The sequence below is a fragment of the Protopterus annectens genome, chromosome 6.part0 (genome assembly GCF_019279795.1).
Source record: "Protopterus annectens isolate FY-2018-M chromosome 6.part0, PAN1.0, whole genome shotgun sequence".
NCBI lineage: Eukaryota > Metazoa > Chordata > Ceratodontiformes > Protopteridae > Protopterus > Protopterus annectens.
Genome location: NC_056737.1, coordinates 617,968,082 through 617,984,973, shown reverse-complemented (window position 1 = coordinate 617,984,973; position 16,892 = coordinate 617,968,082). Strand labels below are relative to the sequence as shown.

Genomic DNA, 16,892 nt, shown 5'->3' with positions numbered 1-16,892 from the left:
AGTGTTTGGTGTGACATCTGGACAGAGGGAAGAGGACAAGGAGACCTGGTGGTGGAATGAGGAACTACAGGAAAGTATACAGAGGAAGAAGTTGGCAAAGAAGAAGTGGGGTTGTCAGAGAGCTTAAGAAAGTAGACAGGAGTACAAGGAGATGAGGTGTATGGTAAAGAGAGAGGTGGCAAAGGATAAGGCATGTGGCGAGTTGTATGAAAGGTTGGACACTAAAGAGGAAGAAGGACTTGTACTGATTGGCTAGACAGAGGGACTGTGCTTGGAAAGATGTGTGTCAGGTTAGAGTGATAAAGGATAACAAGGGAAATGTACTCACAAGTGAGGAGAATGTGTTGAACAGATGGAAAGAGTACTTTGAGGGGTCGATGAATGAAGAGAATGAAAGAGAGAGAGAAGGTTGGATTATGTCAGGATAGTGAATCAGGAAGTGCAAAGGATTAGCAAGGAGGAAGTAATGACCGCTATGAAGAGGATAAAAAATGGAAAGGCTGTTGGTCCAGATGACGTGCATGTGGAAGCATGGAGGTATTTGGGAGAGATGACTGTATAACGAAATCTTGGAAAGTGAAAGGATGCCTAAGGACTGGAAGTGCATTGGTACCGATTTTTAAGAGTAAGGGTGATGTGCAGAGCTGTAGTAACTGTAGAGGGATAAAATTGATCAGTCACAGCATGAAGTTGTGGGAAAGAGTAGTGGAAGCTAGGTTAAGAAGGGAGGTGGTGATTAGTGAGCAGCAGTATGGTTTCATGCTGGGAAAGAGCACTACAGATGCAATGTTTGCTCTGAGGGAGAAGTATAGAGAAGGTCAGAAAGAGTTGGATTGTCTCTTTGTGGACTTAGAGAAAGCACATGACAGGTTGCCTAGAGAGGAATTGTTGTATTGTATGAGGAAGTCGGGAGTGGCAGAAAAGTATGTAAGAGTGGTACAGGGTATGTATGAGAGCAGTGTGACAGTGGTGAGGTCTGCGGTAGGAGTGACAGATGCATTCAAGGTGGAGGTGGGATTACATCAAGGATCAGCTCTGAGCCCTTATTTGCAATAGTAATGGACAGGTTGACAGACGAGATCAGACAGGAGTCCCCATGGACTGTGATGTTTGCAAATGACACTGCGATCTGTAGTAAGAGTAGAGAACAAGTTGAGGAGACCCTGGAGAGGTGGAGGTATGCTCTAGAGAGGCAGGGAATGAAGGTCAGCAGGACTAAGACAAAATATATGCATGTGAATGAGAGGGAGGACAGAGGAATGGTGAGGATGCAGGCAGTAGAGTTGGCGAAGGTGGATGAATTTAAATACTTGGGATCAACAGTTCAGAGTAATGGTGAGTGTGGAAGAGAAGTGAAGAAGAGTGTGCAGGCAATGTAGAGAGGGTGAAGAAGGGTGTCAGGGTGATTTCTGACAGACTGGTCACAGTAAGAGTGAAAGAGGAAGGCTTAAGATAAGGCTTGTGGATGTTGGTGTGACAGACCAGGATCCCCTAATGGGAGCAGCCGAAAGAAAAAGAGTTATTATTGTGAAGATTTGCAGTATTCTTAGACTTCAAATCCAAGTAGCTTAGAAAGTATTGCATGGTATTGGCTTAGAAAAAATATTGGATGATGCTGCAGAAAATTGTTGCACATGCTTGATGCTTGTAGTGTAAATTGCACAGCTGGGGAGATATTGAGTGTTGTTGTTTTGCAGATGATCAGAATTGTTCAGAATTTCTGTAAATGTTTAATAAAACAAACGTCCAAAGCAGAATTGCTTGTAGTCTTATGAAACAAGTCTGGCTGAAAACTGATACCATGATATTTTACAAGATATATAAAGCCTTCTTGTTCAAATTCACAGAAAAACACAATGTATTTGTTGGCATCATAATGTGGCATTTATGAAAATATGGTAATTGTGTTGTGTATTGTCACTGTGTTTTGTTGAACAACATTACTGTTTGAACTTCTTCAGCATTATTTGTTATTCACATTCAACATAGATATACGTTCAGCTTCTACTAATTCAGAGTTATTCTTCAGAATAGGTTTAGGAATATGACTACTGCTGGAGTTGTAATATTCCACCTTTGCTTTGTGAATGAATTAAAGTTTTGAATACCATATGTATCTGCTTTGGTAAAAACGTTTATTGATTTTTTTTTTTTATATATAAAATTGGATTGTGCTACTAAAGTACTTTGTTGTATTGCTCTTCAATCTGTAATATTCATAACCAATGTCATTTTACTAGGCTAGCTTTCCTGGATGCAGACCGATTTCTTTCATAGCATAACACTGGGACAAAAGTGCTTCTAGTTATGCATCTCAGAATTAAGGTAACTTTTTTGTTACTTTTCCTAGGGGTGAGAAAAAGGCTAGTGGCTTGGGCTGTCCTGATTATGTGCTCATGGCAGACTGCATCTACTATGAAGAGGCAAGTGAAATAAAACTTTATGAAATTAACATCATTACTGTTGGCATACTAATATGCATTGCCTAAGTATAACAAAGGCAGTGACTTGATTATTTACTCTGTATCAGGCCAGCTCTAGGTAGTGACTTGATTATTATTTAATCTGCTGTCATCCAGCCAGTCATAGAGTATAATGCCCCCTTTTGTACGTATATGGCCAGGCATATGAAACAACTCGAAAACCTGCAGAGATTCTTCACAAAGAGAATATAGGGCTTAAAACATGTTCTGGACCACATCAAAGCACTACTAACTGTATTCACTGTCCTACAGAGTGCTGAAAGGGGACCATTGTCTGTCCTCTCACCCATTATTGATGGATCTATTGTATACCACAATTTATCACAGTCAGCCAACTTCCAATCTTTTTTTTAGCCACTTTTCTTACAGAATGATAGTTTTCCTGTTCAAATTGCAACTTATGGAAATGACATTTTAAAATTCTTCATTTATTTCTTACTTTTACTTTATTGCTGGTCTTTTTGCTCGTCATCTTCCCAACACTGGTCTTTGGTTCAAGTACAAGATGCTCTTGATTTTTTTATTGTTAACTCCTGAACTTTTTTTTGTTCAGTCATTTTCCTTTTGGGCAGTTGACGAGTTTTCACTGGAGCTCTCTGTATGGACTTCACTGTCATTTTTCTTACAATAGCAGAGTCCCCTTCAGCTTGAGTAAACTTTTTTTTTAATTTCCTCCTTAGCCTGTTCTTTATCCAAAAATGTCTTTGATCCCCCAGGAAACAATATTCTACCTTGAATTTCCCACCTGCCTCTTGACATCCTCTGATTGCAGGGATGAACTCAACTCTCTTCTGCCTGGTGTACAGTGAATACTCATTTACACAAACACTGTGGTGTTCCCAATTTTTAATATTTTTCCTTCCGCCAGTTTTGTCAGGAGTAGATCTTTTTGCTGTTACGGCTGCATTTTCCCTAGTATAAAGTCTGTGGTTTACTTATCTATACTACAAACCGATACCTAAGATCCAGTGAAAAATCTCTCCTCTCCATCACCAAGGCTAACAATAATGCAGGGAAAGCGCTCTACTCCCACACCGTTGCCAGAAATTGGAACTCTCTTCCCCTATCTGTGTCCACTGCCCCCTCCACATCCATATTCAAAAACTCCCTCAAATTGCACCTTCTTAGTACATGGTTATGCCCTTGTATCACATAACCCTACCCATACTACTATTAACTCCCCAATTTCCTCTCTGATCACATGCTGGAGCTCTGATCCCCTGTAGGCTTGGTCATCTGAAAGGGTACTTTTAACTGTAGAATCTTACTTGATATATTTTCTTTTCTTACCAAAGTATGACTGACATTGTCTTTTTACCCATGTTCTGTATCTTTTTCCTGGAGTGTTTTTATTAATTCTTGTTATATTACTATGCTCAGCATACATGATAACCTGTTTTGTGTATTATGCTGGATGTACTGTATTTGTATAACTTGATGTTGGAGCTTTTCTCCCCGGGCCTCTGCTGAAAATGTACCTGGTCCAGTCGGAATTTCCCGGTTATCAAATGTAAAATAAGTAAATAAATAAATAAATAATGGACAAAAATTGGAGCATACACACAATATGCGATTTCAGTTAACAGATTCTGCTGTTGAATACTAGTCCAGTTGCTTATTTGTACTTTCCACTCTCCTTGTGATAGCAGAAAATCTCAGGTTTTCTCTGCCTTATAACTCTTTTTTTTTAAACTGTTTTTGAGAAGCCTCATATTCAGTCAGTTTTTCTACATTTCAGCACATCTGAATAGCTACTTAAAGCTTTCCAGCCTTTTGTCATTTGACTCTTCCACTGTCTTACTTTTAAATGCATTTGATTTATTTTTTCCTCTAAATTACTGAAAGCCATCTTCTGTACCAAAGCTGAAAGCTGAACTGCTTTTTGGTGAGCAACTGCAAGGCTCTTCCCCAACAAAGTTTTTTTTACAAGTTCATAGGTACTTACTAGGTATTGATCTGTGAGGGTATTAAGAAGCCTAGCCTTACACCCCCTTGTTACTTGTTAGCCATTATATTTGCACATTAATAACCCAGAGATGGGCAAGGAAGGGTATACTGGGGTACTTACATTTTCTAGTTGATGTTTTCTTACTTTCTCCATATATCTTCTTTGCTGACATACAGGCAGTGTACTAACTAACCAGTGACAGAATGTTATCCAAGTTGATGGCTTTTGCTGGCTTTTTCACATTGGGAGAGCTGTAATCAACCTTTTGATCAGTGTGCAGCCATCTTGGAAGAATCATCTTGTGTTGCTTCTGAAAATAATTTGTCTCAGACTGCATTGCCTAGGGTAGACAGTATAAATTCTTCAGTTTTTTTACAGTTGGACGCCACCCAAAATTTTGCAACTCGTGACTGTCTTGCTGTGGTTAGCAAAACAAATTATAAACTGCTAAATAAAACTATTTTTCTAAAGAGTTAATCGGAGAAATATTTTTACGAAGAATAGTAATGTGCTATACTGCAGTGCTGCATAAAAAAATTGATTTTGGAAAGTGAAATGCTTTTATTTAACTAAAAATTGAGCACAGCAGGGAGCCTACATGCAGTATATTTGCCTTTATCACCTCATTTAAATGACAAATTTCAAGTCAGTCACTACAGAAGAAATTTATTTTCGTTATTCTTTGTTGACCAGGTTAGTCCCACTAAACTAGTAGCCTCTTATCAGGGGAGACCTGAAGTGGTATTTCTACTACTAAAATCTGACTACTTTCATAATCTGCAAGTGAGGTGGAGAAAAAGGGTATGGACTGTTTTTGCCACAACAGATGGATACAGTTATGTAGTGCTGGTCGAACAACAGCATTGCCTCTTCTAGTTGCCAACTCCTGGTACTGAAAGAAAGGAATAAAAAGATACACACACATTACAGGCTCACTTTGTAGAACCTGAATGTGAGGCTGCATATCATCTATTCACAGGTAGTCACAACACTTGGAATTATAGCATCACTGTAAAAGTAATACAGTAGTGTTTCTGTTTTATGCATAACACAGAGGAAAAAGAACTGCTTTGTCACAGTCAAGGATTACAGATAGAATGTTAGTAATCAAAGGGTAGCAATACAAAAACAAAAGTAAGAAAGTGTACTGTAAGAAGAAATGTGTATATCGGTAAAAGAAAACTCAAACGTTAAACAGAAGTCCACCTGTATTTTGCAGAACTCTAAAAGGAAGATGTTGCATGTTGAGGTTATAGATAACATGACTGAAGTCATAAAAGGAAAATACTTTGGAGTAGATACAGTACATTTATATGTCTATGACATTCAAGAGTAACAATACACTTCTTCCTGCTGTGGATACCGAGGAACAGAAGTACTAGTTTGCCTGTTCTTCCCAATCTGTTTGAAGTAGGAGCTGTGAGTTTGCACATGATCAAGCCAAACCACTGTGGTAGACAGTAGGCAGGTAACTTTCACATTAATGGGAAGAAAAAAACACTTCACTTCATTATGTCAAGCTTACTCATGTAAAGGGGACTTGAACTGGATTCTAGGAACCAGAAAAAAATGGAAAACAGGATCACTTTAGTGTGGCAGGCCCCATGATGGATATTTTGTGGAGTAAACATTTTCAAGTATGAAATGACCGTAACCTAACCCCCAAGATCTAAACACTATTTTAAAACAATGCAACTGGGAGCCACTACTTTCCCTTGGTTTAGATCAGGCAGTTAACTACTTTAATAGCACCTTCATTGATGTTCTTAATAGAGTCGCCCCTATCAGGAAAATTAGAGTTAAGACTAATTATGCACCATGGCTACGTAGGGACACAAAAGCCATATTGAAGTCCAGAGATAAGGCCTGGAAAATCTGGAAGAGGGGATAATACCATCCAAGCCAAACAACACTACCAACAGCCCAACAGCTTAGGAATCATGCCAAAATACAAACTAAACTTGATAAACAGAACTGTTTTCTTACTGTACAAACAAAACACTCAGAAAATCGTCAAACGTTTTGGCATGCTATCAACTCCCTAATTAAACCATGCAAAACTACTACTCCAGCGCTCAACTCCACTAATGACAACATGGACATAGCCTCTCAATTTAATCACCACTTTGCAGAATCCATAATGGCATTATCCAGCCAATTGTCCAAACACAAACCTCCGCATATCCCAGCTAAGTGTCTAGATAACATTCCCCCCTTACCCTCTCACCTGTTCCCACCTCCAAAATTAAAAAACTACTTTTGAAATTAAAACCTACTACCTTGCAGCTGATAATCTACCTGCAGACTTCCTAAAACGTGCTGCAGAGTCATTATCCTAGCCCGTTTCTATCCTCATAAACTGCTCCATAAAAGAATCCTACATCCTTCAACTGTGGAAAGTGTCTTACATTATTCCTCTTCATAAAGGCAATAATTCCTGTGACTTCTCTAATTACCATCCTATAGCTCATAGGTTCATAGGTTCATACTAGGCTATCTGCCCAAGGGCATTTATAAGCCTAGCCCATAGTTATGTGGCTTTCGCCACCCCTTTAGTTTGAATAAAACTATGCCTATTATTTTGCTGTGCCTCTGTCAAGCAGTGACACTGAAGTAATCCCTGGGGTATATCTGCGATCTCCCATCCATTGGTCAAGATTCCTCTTGAACAAGGCCAGCGAGGTGCTCTGCCTCACATGTACCGGGATTTTGTTCCACAGCATAGGGAGTCTCTGGGTGATGAATCTGTCCCTCCAGCACGTTGTATTAATAACCGTGTCAAGGTTTAAGTCTCCCACCCTTGTGGTTCTGAGGGATCTAGATTTTTTGAGGTGAAGCATATTCATCAAATCTGGGTTTGACATGGCCCTATATGTCAGGCACAGGTCACCTCTGAGCAAGCGATACGAGACTGAATAGAGCTGGAGTTCTTTCAGTCGGGCAGCATAAGACATATTTTTGAGACCCTTTATCCTTTTGGTGAGGAACTTTGGGGCCTTTCCAGCTGCTGCAGGTGTCGGGTCAGATACATTCGAATGGGGCATTGTACTCAATCATAGGTCTAATGAGTGATGAGTACAGGGGGACGATGACCTCCCTTGATCTAGATGTGAATCCCTTCATGATCAGGTGGGCAATGTAGAAGGTTTTCCTAACTACTTTAGCAACATGAGTGTCAAACGAAAGGCTACTGTCAACCTGGGTCCCCAGATCCCTGATGACTTCTTCTGTGCTCAGTGGATTGCCACCTATATGGTAGCTAGGGGTAACCTTGTTTTTCAAGGGTATGACTATGCATTTCTTGGCGTTTAACTTTAGGCCATGGCTCTGGCACCAGTTATCAGTTTCTGTGAGGCCCTTCTGAAGGATATCTGTGTCAGATGTGTTTTCGACTATGGCGCCCACTTTGCAGTCATCTGCAAACTTTGTCAGCCATAACCCTCCTGTGTTTGCTTGTACTTCAGAAAAGTAGATGCCGAACAAGAGTGGACCCAGGATTGAGCCCTGTGGGACACCACTTGTGACAGGCTTTGAGTCTGACATGGCTCCAGCAACTCTGACCCTGTGGGTTCTGTCACTTAGCCAGTTTGCAACCCATCTTGTGATGTATGGGTTTACATTCAAGCTGATGAGTTTTTCGATGATACCTGAGTGGGGTATTGTGTCGAAGGCCTTTGCCAGGTCGAGGTAGGCTGTATGGACTGCCTTTCCCTCATCAATGGCCTTGGTGACTGTCTCGAAAAAGTCAACCAAGTTTAAAAGGCATGATCTGCCTTTGACAAAGCCAAACTGGGTTGGATCCAAAGTCTGCAAGTTCCCTATGTCTTTATTTATGAGTTCCATTATGATCCTCTCCATGGCTTTGCAGATAAGGCTTGTCTCCCCTCTCCAAGCTGCCAAAGAAGTGTATTCACTCTCAAGTCATGTACTTCCTGAACACACACACACTTCTCTCCACCACACAACACGGGTCCCGGCCACACCATAGTACAACTACTGCTCTTCTCTCATTTATCAATCTAGTAAACCAACACAGAAACAACTGTAACTAAAAGTCTGCTATATTTTTGGATCAATCCAAAGCATTTGATATGGTCTCACATCCCCTACTTATTAAATTCACTAGTGTCCCTATCCTTTGCCCCTTGTACTGTTGCCTGGTTCAGGAACTATCTAGCTGATAGTGCCCCTTGCCATTGGACAAATTGTTGCCCATTTCCTCTACTTTCGACCTTCATAGGCGTACCACAAGGATCAGTACTGGGCCCACTTCTCTATGTACACTAACAATCTGCATACCTCCACCCAGCATGCCACACTCATACAGTATGCGGATGATTCGACTTTAATCTGCTCAGTCCCCTCTCTCTACGTTCTCCAACAAGAGACCCAGTAATCCTTTAGCTCTGTGGAAAGTTGAATCACAAATATCCAACTCATCCTTAACCCTAATAAAACTAAATTGCTTTTATTTACCCCCAACAAATCAAAGTTTACTCCTTTTTTCCTTTTCTATTACTTTCAAAAATGGTACTATCATTTCTCCTTTTGCCCATACCAAAGTCCTCGGTGTTGAGATTGACAAAAACCTTCTCATTGATGTCCATATCTCTCAAACCATCAAAAAGGTTCAGAAAAAAATGGGCTCGTTATACAGACACAAAAACTTCCTCTCGGATCAAGCACGGATCGCCCTAACCCAAACTCACCTTTGGTCCACACTAATGTATGCAGCCTATATCAGAAAACTTGACCTTGACAAACTTGAGTCATGCTATAATAATATTGCCAAATTTGCTAACAACACCTCCTTCAGATCCCATCATTGTCTAGCTCTAAGGGACTTTCTCAACTACTAAATTACCACCAACTGGTTATTGCCTATAACATTCTGAAGTATCCTGATAAAACCCCATCACTAAGTCAACTACTTACCTACTATGCAACAAATCGCACACTCCGCTCTAGTGACAAATCACGTCTGTGCATCTCTAGGGCTAACAACACTGCTGGAAAAGCACTATTCTCCCACACTGTTGCTAAAAACTGGAACAACCCCCCCCCCCCCATCACTGAACTATATCCCCACCACCTCATACTTCAAAAACTCTTTAAAATCACATCTCGTAAGCACCTGGCTTTGCCCATGCATAACCTAAAAACACTGCTTAAGCTCTGTGGAAAGTTGAAAGGCTCATTACTTGCCTAATGTAAATGCTACAGTTGTTTACTTCCAATATTTTCTTTATCCCTTTAATATAGGTACTTCATTTTAACATGATGTATGTCATGACTCTCAATGCCAAATGTATTTAGTCTGTCCAACTGTTGAGTTGTATCCTGTGTGTTTTACATTTCTGTCTTTCTAGCTGGATTTTTGCTGATGTCCTTCAAGGATGCATCTGCAGTCTTTACAAATGGGTTGTCCTGTCGTCAGGCAGCCCTTCGGTTGGCCGGATTCCAAAGTCTGGGTCTGGCTTCGGCTGGTGTCGCACTTCACCCGACGTCATTGCGGCAGTTATTCGAGTATAAAGGCATCAGCCGACGCCATTTTCCTCAGTCTTTCTTGCGTGGCTCGAAGCAGAAGCTGTTCGCAAGTGCCGGTCGGTCAGATCCAGAGATTACTACTACCGAATACTACTTCGAAGACTTCTATAAAGCTAAGTACCCCGTTGGGGACTCTTTCTTGCCTCAGCCGATATCAGAGAAAGTTAATAACTGTTTATCTTGTGGAAAACAAATACCTCATAAAGATTTCCACTCCTATTGCATACATTGTTTAGGCCCAGACCACGACGTAGCAGCTTGTCTAGCCTGTGCTTCTTTTAACCGACGGACGCTTAGACGTCGCTCAGACTTTGCTGAACAGATTTTCGGCTTCGATTTTGCCTACATTATGCCGTCAGATCCTCCGACTATGCAAATAACCAAAAAACGCAAAGAAAAGGACCGACACTCGCGGTCCGCGGTTTCGGCCGAAACCGCGGTTAAGCAAACCACGAGTGTCTCGGTTTCGGCCGAAACCGAGGAAGCGGTTCTTTCTTCAGCCGATAACTTGCCTTCTACCGAGGCCTCTTCTAACCTGGTAGAAACGGCTTCTGAAATCCAACCTTCTGTTGCGATTTCACAGGATTTATCAGACACCATTCCCCTGGATATTTCTACCCCTGCACGTGGAGCTGCTAGGCCTCCTCCAGCTATGTCTATTAAGGCCTTTGCCAGGGCTAAAGCAGCCAAAGCATCAAAACCTGTGCCTTCCAAGCCCCCCTCTCACAGGCCCAGCACCAGCTCCCATATGCTTTCTTTGGCAGAGGATCTCATTTCTTTAATTCGTGGATCCCAGCCTCATCCAGACAGGGCCTGTCTCCCTCCTCCAGAAAAGAGGCCTAGAGCAGAGCCCCCTGAGCCAGTAGCCACAGATGATTCCTCTGATGACTCAGATCATACAGACCCTCCTGAGGCTTCTTATTCTCCTTACGAAGACTCTGATGCTGAGGAGTCCATCCCTTCAGCCTCTCCTCCTGAGGAATTTTCCTTTGGGGAAACCTTGCATGCTATGAGGGAACAATTTCAGTGGCAGGGCCAAGATTTCTCAGACTCTAGAAAAAGGCTTAGGACCTTTCTACACTTGCCACAGCATAGGCCTTTAGCTATACCCCCAGTTCTATCTGTTGTTGATGATGCATTTAATGATGCTTGCACTGCTCCTGATACTTTACCTCCGGCTCCTGCTAAGCCCGATAGGTACTACAGGGTCCCGGACACTCATCACCACTTATATAAGGCTCATTTTGCAGATCCAGAGACTATCTCCCAGGGCCCTAAAGCTGTAGCAGCTACTTCTTCTAAAACCCCTCCCTCTGAAAGGGAATCCAGGTCCTTAGAGATGGGGTAAAAAGTTTACACCTCTGCTACTTTGTCAGCTAGAGCTTTGAACTGCCAATTTCATATGATTCAATATCAAGAGTTTATGCTTGACCAGTTGACTAAAAAGCTGTCCTCAGAAGAATCTATAGATGATAAGTATGTTCAAGAAATGTTACATAACATACAGCAGGTTAGTAACCATTCTTTAAAATGTGGCTATGATGCACTGGAGGCTTCCTTTAGATCAACCATGACTGGCACAGTTATCAGGAGGCATGCATGGTTGAAAGAACAGGCATTACCAGACCATGTCAAATCTAAGCTTTTGGATGCACCTATGGACAAGGTCAATTTATTTGGTGCCCCCGCACAGCAGGTACTAAAAAAGATGGAAGAGAAAGCAAAATCTGTGCAAACAGTGAAAGATTTCTTACAAGTTCAACCTCCAAGGTTTAGCAGGAACTGGCCCTCCAAGAACTGGTCCTTTCCGGACTCCTCTAAGGCACAAAGAGGCAGGAATAGGCGCTCTAGAGGCAGAAACCAATCCAGGGGTGCCTACAGGGGTCGCCAGTGGCAGGGTAACAACCAACGAGGCACGGATACAGCCACCACCACTACAACAACTCAATCACAGTGACTTGGTGGCACCGCCTACCAGGGAACAACTAGAAGCACCCTTAGGCGGAAAGCTAACATTATTTTCAAGAAACTGGCACTGCATTACAAGAGAAAATGGATTTTGCAGACTATAGACAAAGGTTACAGGTTCCATTTCCATACACTACCAGGAAAGAGAGGAATGCCAAACCTACCACCTTCTCAAAGGACAGAAGCTCTAAAACAAATATCTCAATTATTCAGAATGAGAGCTGTGGAAAAGGTACCATTTATGGAGCAAGGGAAGGGATTTTACTCCAGGCTCTTCCTGGTACCAAGAAAAGAAAACAAATGGAGACCTATTCTAGACCTGTCCGCTTTAAACACATTCTTCATTGTCCCAAAATTCAAAATGCTGACCCTACAGCAGCTTCTTCCCATGCTGGGCAAGGAGTCTTGGCTGGTAACTCTAGATCTCAAGGAGGCATACCTGCACGTCCCCATAAGACCAATTTGCAGAAGATACCTCAGATTTCTTGCAGGATCAGAGCATTATCAATTCTCAGCATTGCCCTTTGGCTTATCTACTGCGCCCAGAGTGTTCACGAAATGCCTGGCATCAGTAATCGCTCATTGCAGACTCCAGGGAATTCAAATCTATCCCTACCTGGACGACTGCCTGATACAAGCGGACAACAAAAACAAACTTACAGAAGACTTACAAAGAGTCATCTACCTGCTGCAAGCCCTGGGATATACAGTCAATACAAAAAAGTCAAGGCTGATTCCATCCCAAAGAATAACCTTTCTGGGTGCAGAACTGGACACATCAAAACAAATGGCATTTCTAACTGCAGAAAAGAAAGAGCAACTTCCTCTCTACTTCTTGGCATTAACAAAGCAGAGCCATCTAACTGCAAGAAAAGTGCTACAAGCTCTAGGCTTCATGGCATCCTGCATAATACTGGTACCTCATGCCAGGCTGCATATGAGAAAGCTACAGTGGTACCTAAAGAATTTGTGGTCTCAGCACAAGCACAGCCTAGAAACCTAAATTCCAGTGATCCCATGCTTGAAGCAAGAGTTCTTATGGTGGGCTCAGGCCTGTCAATCAAACACAGGACTGCCCTTCTGCAAAAATCAACCAAGACAAACCATCACGACAGATGCCTCAGACCTCGGTTGGGGGGCACACATGATGGGCAAGTGCTTTCTAGGCCTATGGACTCAAGACCAGCTGCATCTGCACATAAATCTAAAAGAAATGATGGCAGTAAAATTGGCAATCCAGGCATTCAGACCTTTTCTCCAAGAAGGCCAGTTGATGATAAGGACAGACAACACCACAGTTATGTGGTACATCAACAAACAGGGAGGCACACACTTATACCCTCTATGCCGGTTGGCACTGGACCTATGGGATGTGGCTCTGAGCTACAACATTCAGTTACAGGAAATTTATGTACCAGGAAAGGAAAACGTTCTAGCAGACATATTAAGCAGAACTACAACAGATGCCCACGAATGGATGCTGCATCCGGACATCTTCAAAACCATCACAAGAGAATGGGGATTACCACAAATAGACTTGTTTGCATCCCCTTCCAATCACCAGTTGAAGAAATTCTGCACAAGGGCTTACCACCCACTTGCTTGGAAGGTGGACTCCCTATCCTTCAGTTGGAAAAGCCTGACAGCATACGCATTCCCACCACTACCTTTGATGCACAAGGTGCTTCTCAAGATCAAAGAGGAACGTCCGAGGATCATTCTGATAGCCCCAGACTGGCCAAGACAACATTGGTATCCACTGCTGAGGAGCATGTCCCGGGAACAAATATGGACACTGCCCCTGATCCCATTACTGCTGACACAGAACAACTACAACATTCTGCATCCAAACCTAAAAACTCTGCAGCTAGCTGCCTGGAACATTACATAACAGCAATTAACCCAAATTTATCCCAAAGGTTTAAATACATAATCCTGGAGGCTCGTAGACCTTCAACAAGAAAGAATTATGCAGCAAAATGGAAAAGATATCTCATCTGGAGTACTGCAAAGGGGCAAGATGTGACACTGGTGAACATAGCCAACATCCTGGAGTACTTGGCGGAGCTCTTCCATACAGGCCTGTCCTATTCCTCCATCAAGATACATGCATCAGCTATTTCAGCAGAGTACAGCTTGGATCCTCCTGTCTTCTCGCATCCTCTGCTCAGACAGTTTCTGAGACGAATTAAAAATGTAAAACCTCCCAGGAAACCTCCATTGCCAGCATGGGACTTGAACTTTGTGCTAGAAAAACTGACTCTTCCTCCTTTCGAACCAGCAGCAACAGCAGAATTACAATACTTATCCTGGAAGACTGCTTTCCTGCTGGCAATAACTTCAGCCAGAAGGGTCTCTGAACTACAGGCATTAATGGCAGTGCAACCCTTCCTAATCTTCCATCAAGATAGAGTGTCCATGAGAACAAATCCTACATTTATGCCTAAGGTGGTATCCAGAGTATCTTTAAATCAGGCTATCCACCTTCCTACATTCTTCCCCAACCCACAGAACAGGGGAGAAAGGCTTTTACATACCTTGGATGTACACAGACAATTACGCTACTACCTGGACAGGACAAAAAACAATAGAAAAACTGACCAGCTTCTGGTAGCATATGCAGCAGGAAAGGAAGGAAAACCAATTTCTAAACAGGCAATCTCCAAATGGATAGGAAATTGCATTAGATTTTGTTACTCCTACCATGGAAAGAAAACTCCAGAGAACATCAGGCCTCACTCCACAAGGGCTACAGCCACTACCACAGCTTTCTTACGAGGAGTGGCTACCAAGGACATCATAGAGGCTGCTACTTGGACCTCCGTGCATACATTTGCCAAGCATTATAACTTACCTCTATACTCTAGATCCCGTGCTGGTTTTGCCACTGCTGTTTTGCAAGGGATCCTAACTACACCATAATCTCTTCTCATTTCCTCCTCCCCTAGTTTAGCTATGGTATTCTACCCATTTGTAAGACTGCAGATGCATCCTTGAAGGACATAGTACAGTTTTGTACCTACCATAAATGTAGATGTCCGAGAGGAATGCATCTGCAGTCAGGATTACCCACCCTCCTTCCCTCTGAGGTACTCCTAGGGTATTTGCCAATCTTCAGCTAGCTTGGGGATCTATTATGGTGTATTTGTTTGTATATATGTACTTACATGCTTATTTTATGTGTTTGCTCTCTACTATTTGGAAACTTTGGCATTTATCCAAATTTAGCCATCCAAGAGGGCACCTGGCATCTGGGGCAAGAAACACTGAGGAAAATGGCGTCGGCTGATGCCTTTATACCCGAATAACTGCCGCAATGACGTCGGGTGAAGTGCGACACCAGCCGAAGCCAAACCCAGACTTTGGAATCCGGCCGACCGAAGGGCTGCCTGACGACAGGACAACCCATTTGTAAAGACTGCAGATGCATTCCTCTCGGACATCTACATTTATGGTAGGTACAAAACTGTACTTTATAATGTGTTATCAGTTTTTACTACTATGTATTAAATTCTAGTATTTCTGTTAATATATGTGGAGCTTTTCTCCCCGGGCCTCCGCTGTAAATGGACCTGGTCCAGTCGGACTGTCCCGGTTAACAAATGTAAACTAACTAAATAAATAATTAGCACTTAGAGTGACTTTATGCATTAAATCCACACAGAACATGATACAGGGGTACTTTTAATTCATTAAATTTAACACAAATAAGATGAACTGAAACTTTTTTTATATATTTCAAATACGAGCTGTTATATTAAAGGAAAACTCCACCCAAGAACTTTAAAAAAACATGTTTTTTGTTGTATCTTTGTTTCTGAGCTATTTTAATGCCTCAAAATTACTCCCAAGTGATTTTTTTAAAATTATATGTGTTTCTCACAATATGGCTGATTATGGGGCCTGCCTTGGTGGTGTGATCTTGTTTTACATTTCCAGTGCTGTTTATATGAGTCATGCAAGACATAAGGAAGCGATGGTGTTTTCTCATGCCATAAAGATAGAATGGCAGGACTGTGAAGCACTGTCATCTAACACACCCTCTATAACAGAGCTACTTCTGTTTCCCTGACTGAGCCTCATTTATGTGTCTGTCAGAGCTTGTTATATGTTGTAAATAGCTGTTAGGTACTTCCAAAGAAAGTAGATAAATAGCAGGCTTTTGTAAAGGGATTATTTTTTTGTTCTAAAAGAATTGACAGACTTTCCCCCACACTTATGCTGAGGTGTGAAAACTCTCACTGTAGCAAATGATCCTTGCTGTATCATATACAGGTGATAAGTAGTAGGACTGCAAAATAAGTCTGTCTGCTACTTCCCAATGCCTTTAGTGGGAAGTTTGTTTTTCCATGTCATAAATGATGTTGTTGTGACTTTCGGCTTTTCCCGGTTAGGGGTCGCCACAGCGGAACTCCGGTCCGCTAATGATTGGCAGGTGATTTTTATGCACCGAGTTGCCAGCCTTGACGCACAGCCTTCAACGAAGGTATGCCCATTCACGCATGTCCCCACGCAGAAGACGCTGTAACTGAGAGTCGAACTGGACAGCGTTTTACTGTGAGGCGACAACGCTACCGCAGCACCACCACCGCGGATCCATGTCATAAATGATACAGAGTTAAAATGTGCTTTTACTAGTTCCTTAATTATTTTTGCCACATTCACTCCCCTTTTTTTTCAATTTTGTATTTATTTATACTTTGGTAACCAGGAAAGTGAACTGGTCCCAGGACCATTTTCAGTCAGAAGTTGGGCTACATTGGCAAAGATAATAACAAGTAATAAATGCACTTAGCAATATACTGACACAGACACCCATCCAACAAAATTTTACTCCACTGCTAAGCTTTTTACAATGACTCAGAACTACATTTAGAAGGGTCACTGTTACTGTAAGCTATTACATTGGGTTTATGCACCTTTTGATCCCTCCAACAGTTTTCCAA

At 42.0% G+C, this 16,892-nt stretch overlaps 1 protein-coding gene across 1 annotated transcript in view; it reads left to right on the top strand.

Moving 5' to 3' along the window:
- VCPKMT (valosin containing protein lysine methyltransferase) overlaps positions 1 to 16,892 on the top strand; it is a 344,404-nt gene that overhangs the window by 96,186 nt on the left and 231,326 nt on the right. The window contains exon 3 of the mRNA XM_044074287.1: positions 2,351 to 2,423. Within this exon, the coding sequence (XP_043930222.1) occupies positions 2,351 to 2,423 (73 nt within the window). The remainder of the gene's footprint in view (positions 1 to 2,350; positions 2,424 to 16,892) is intronic.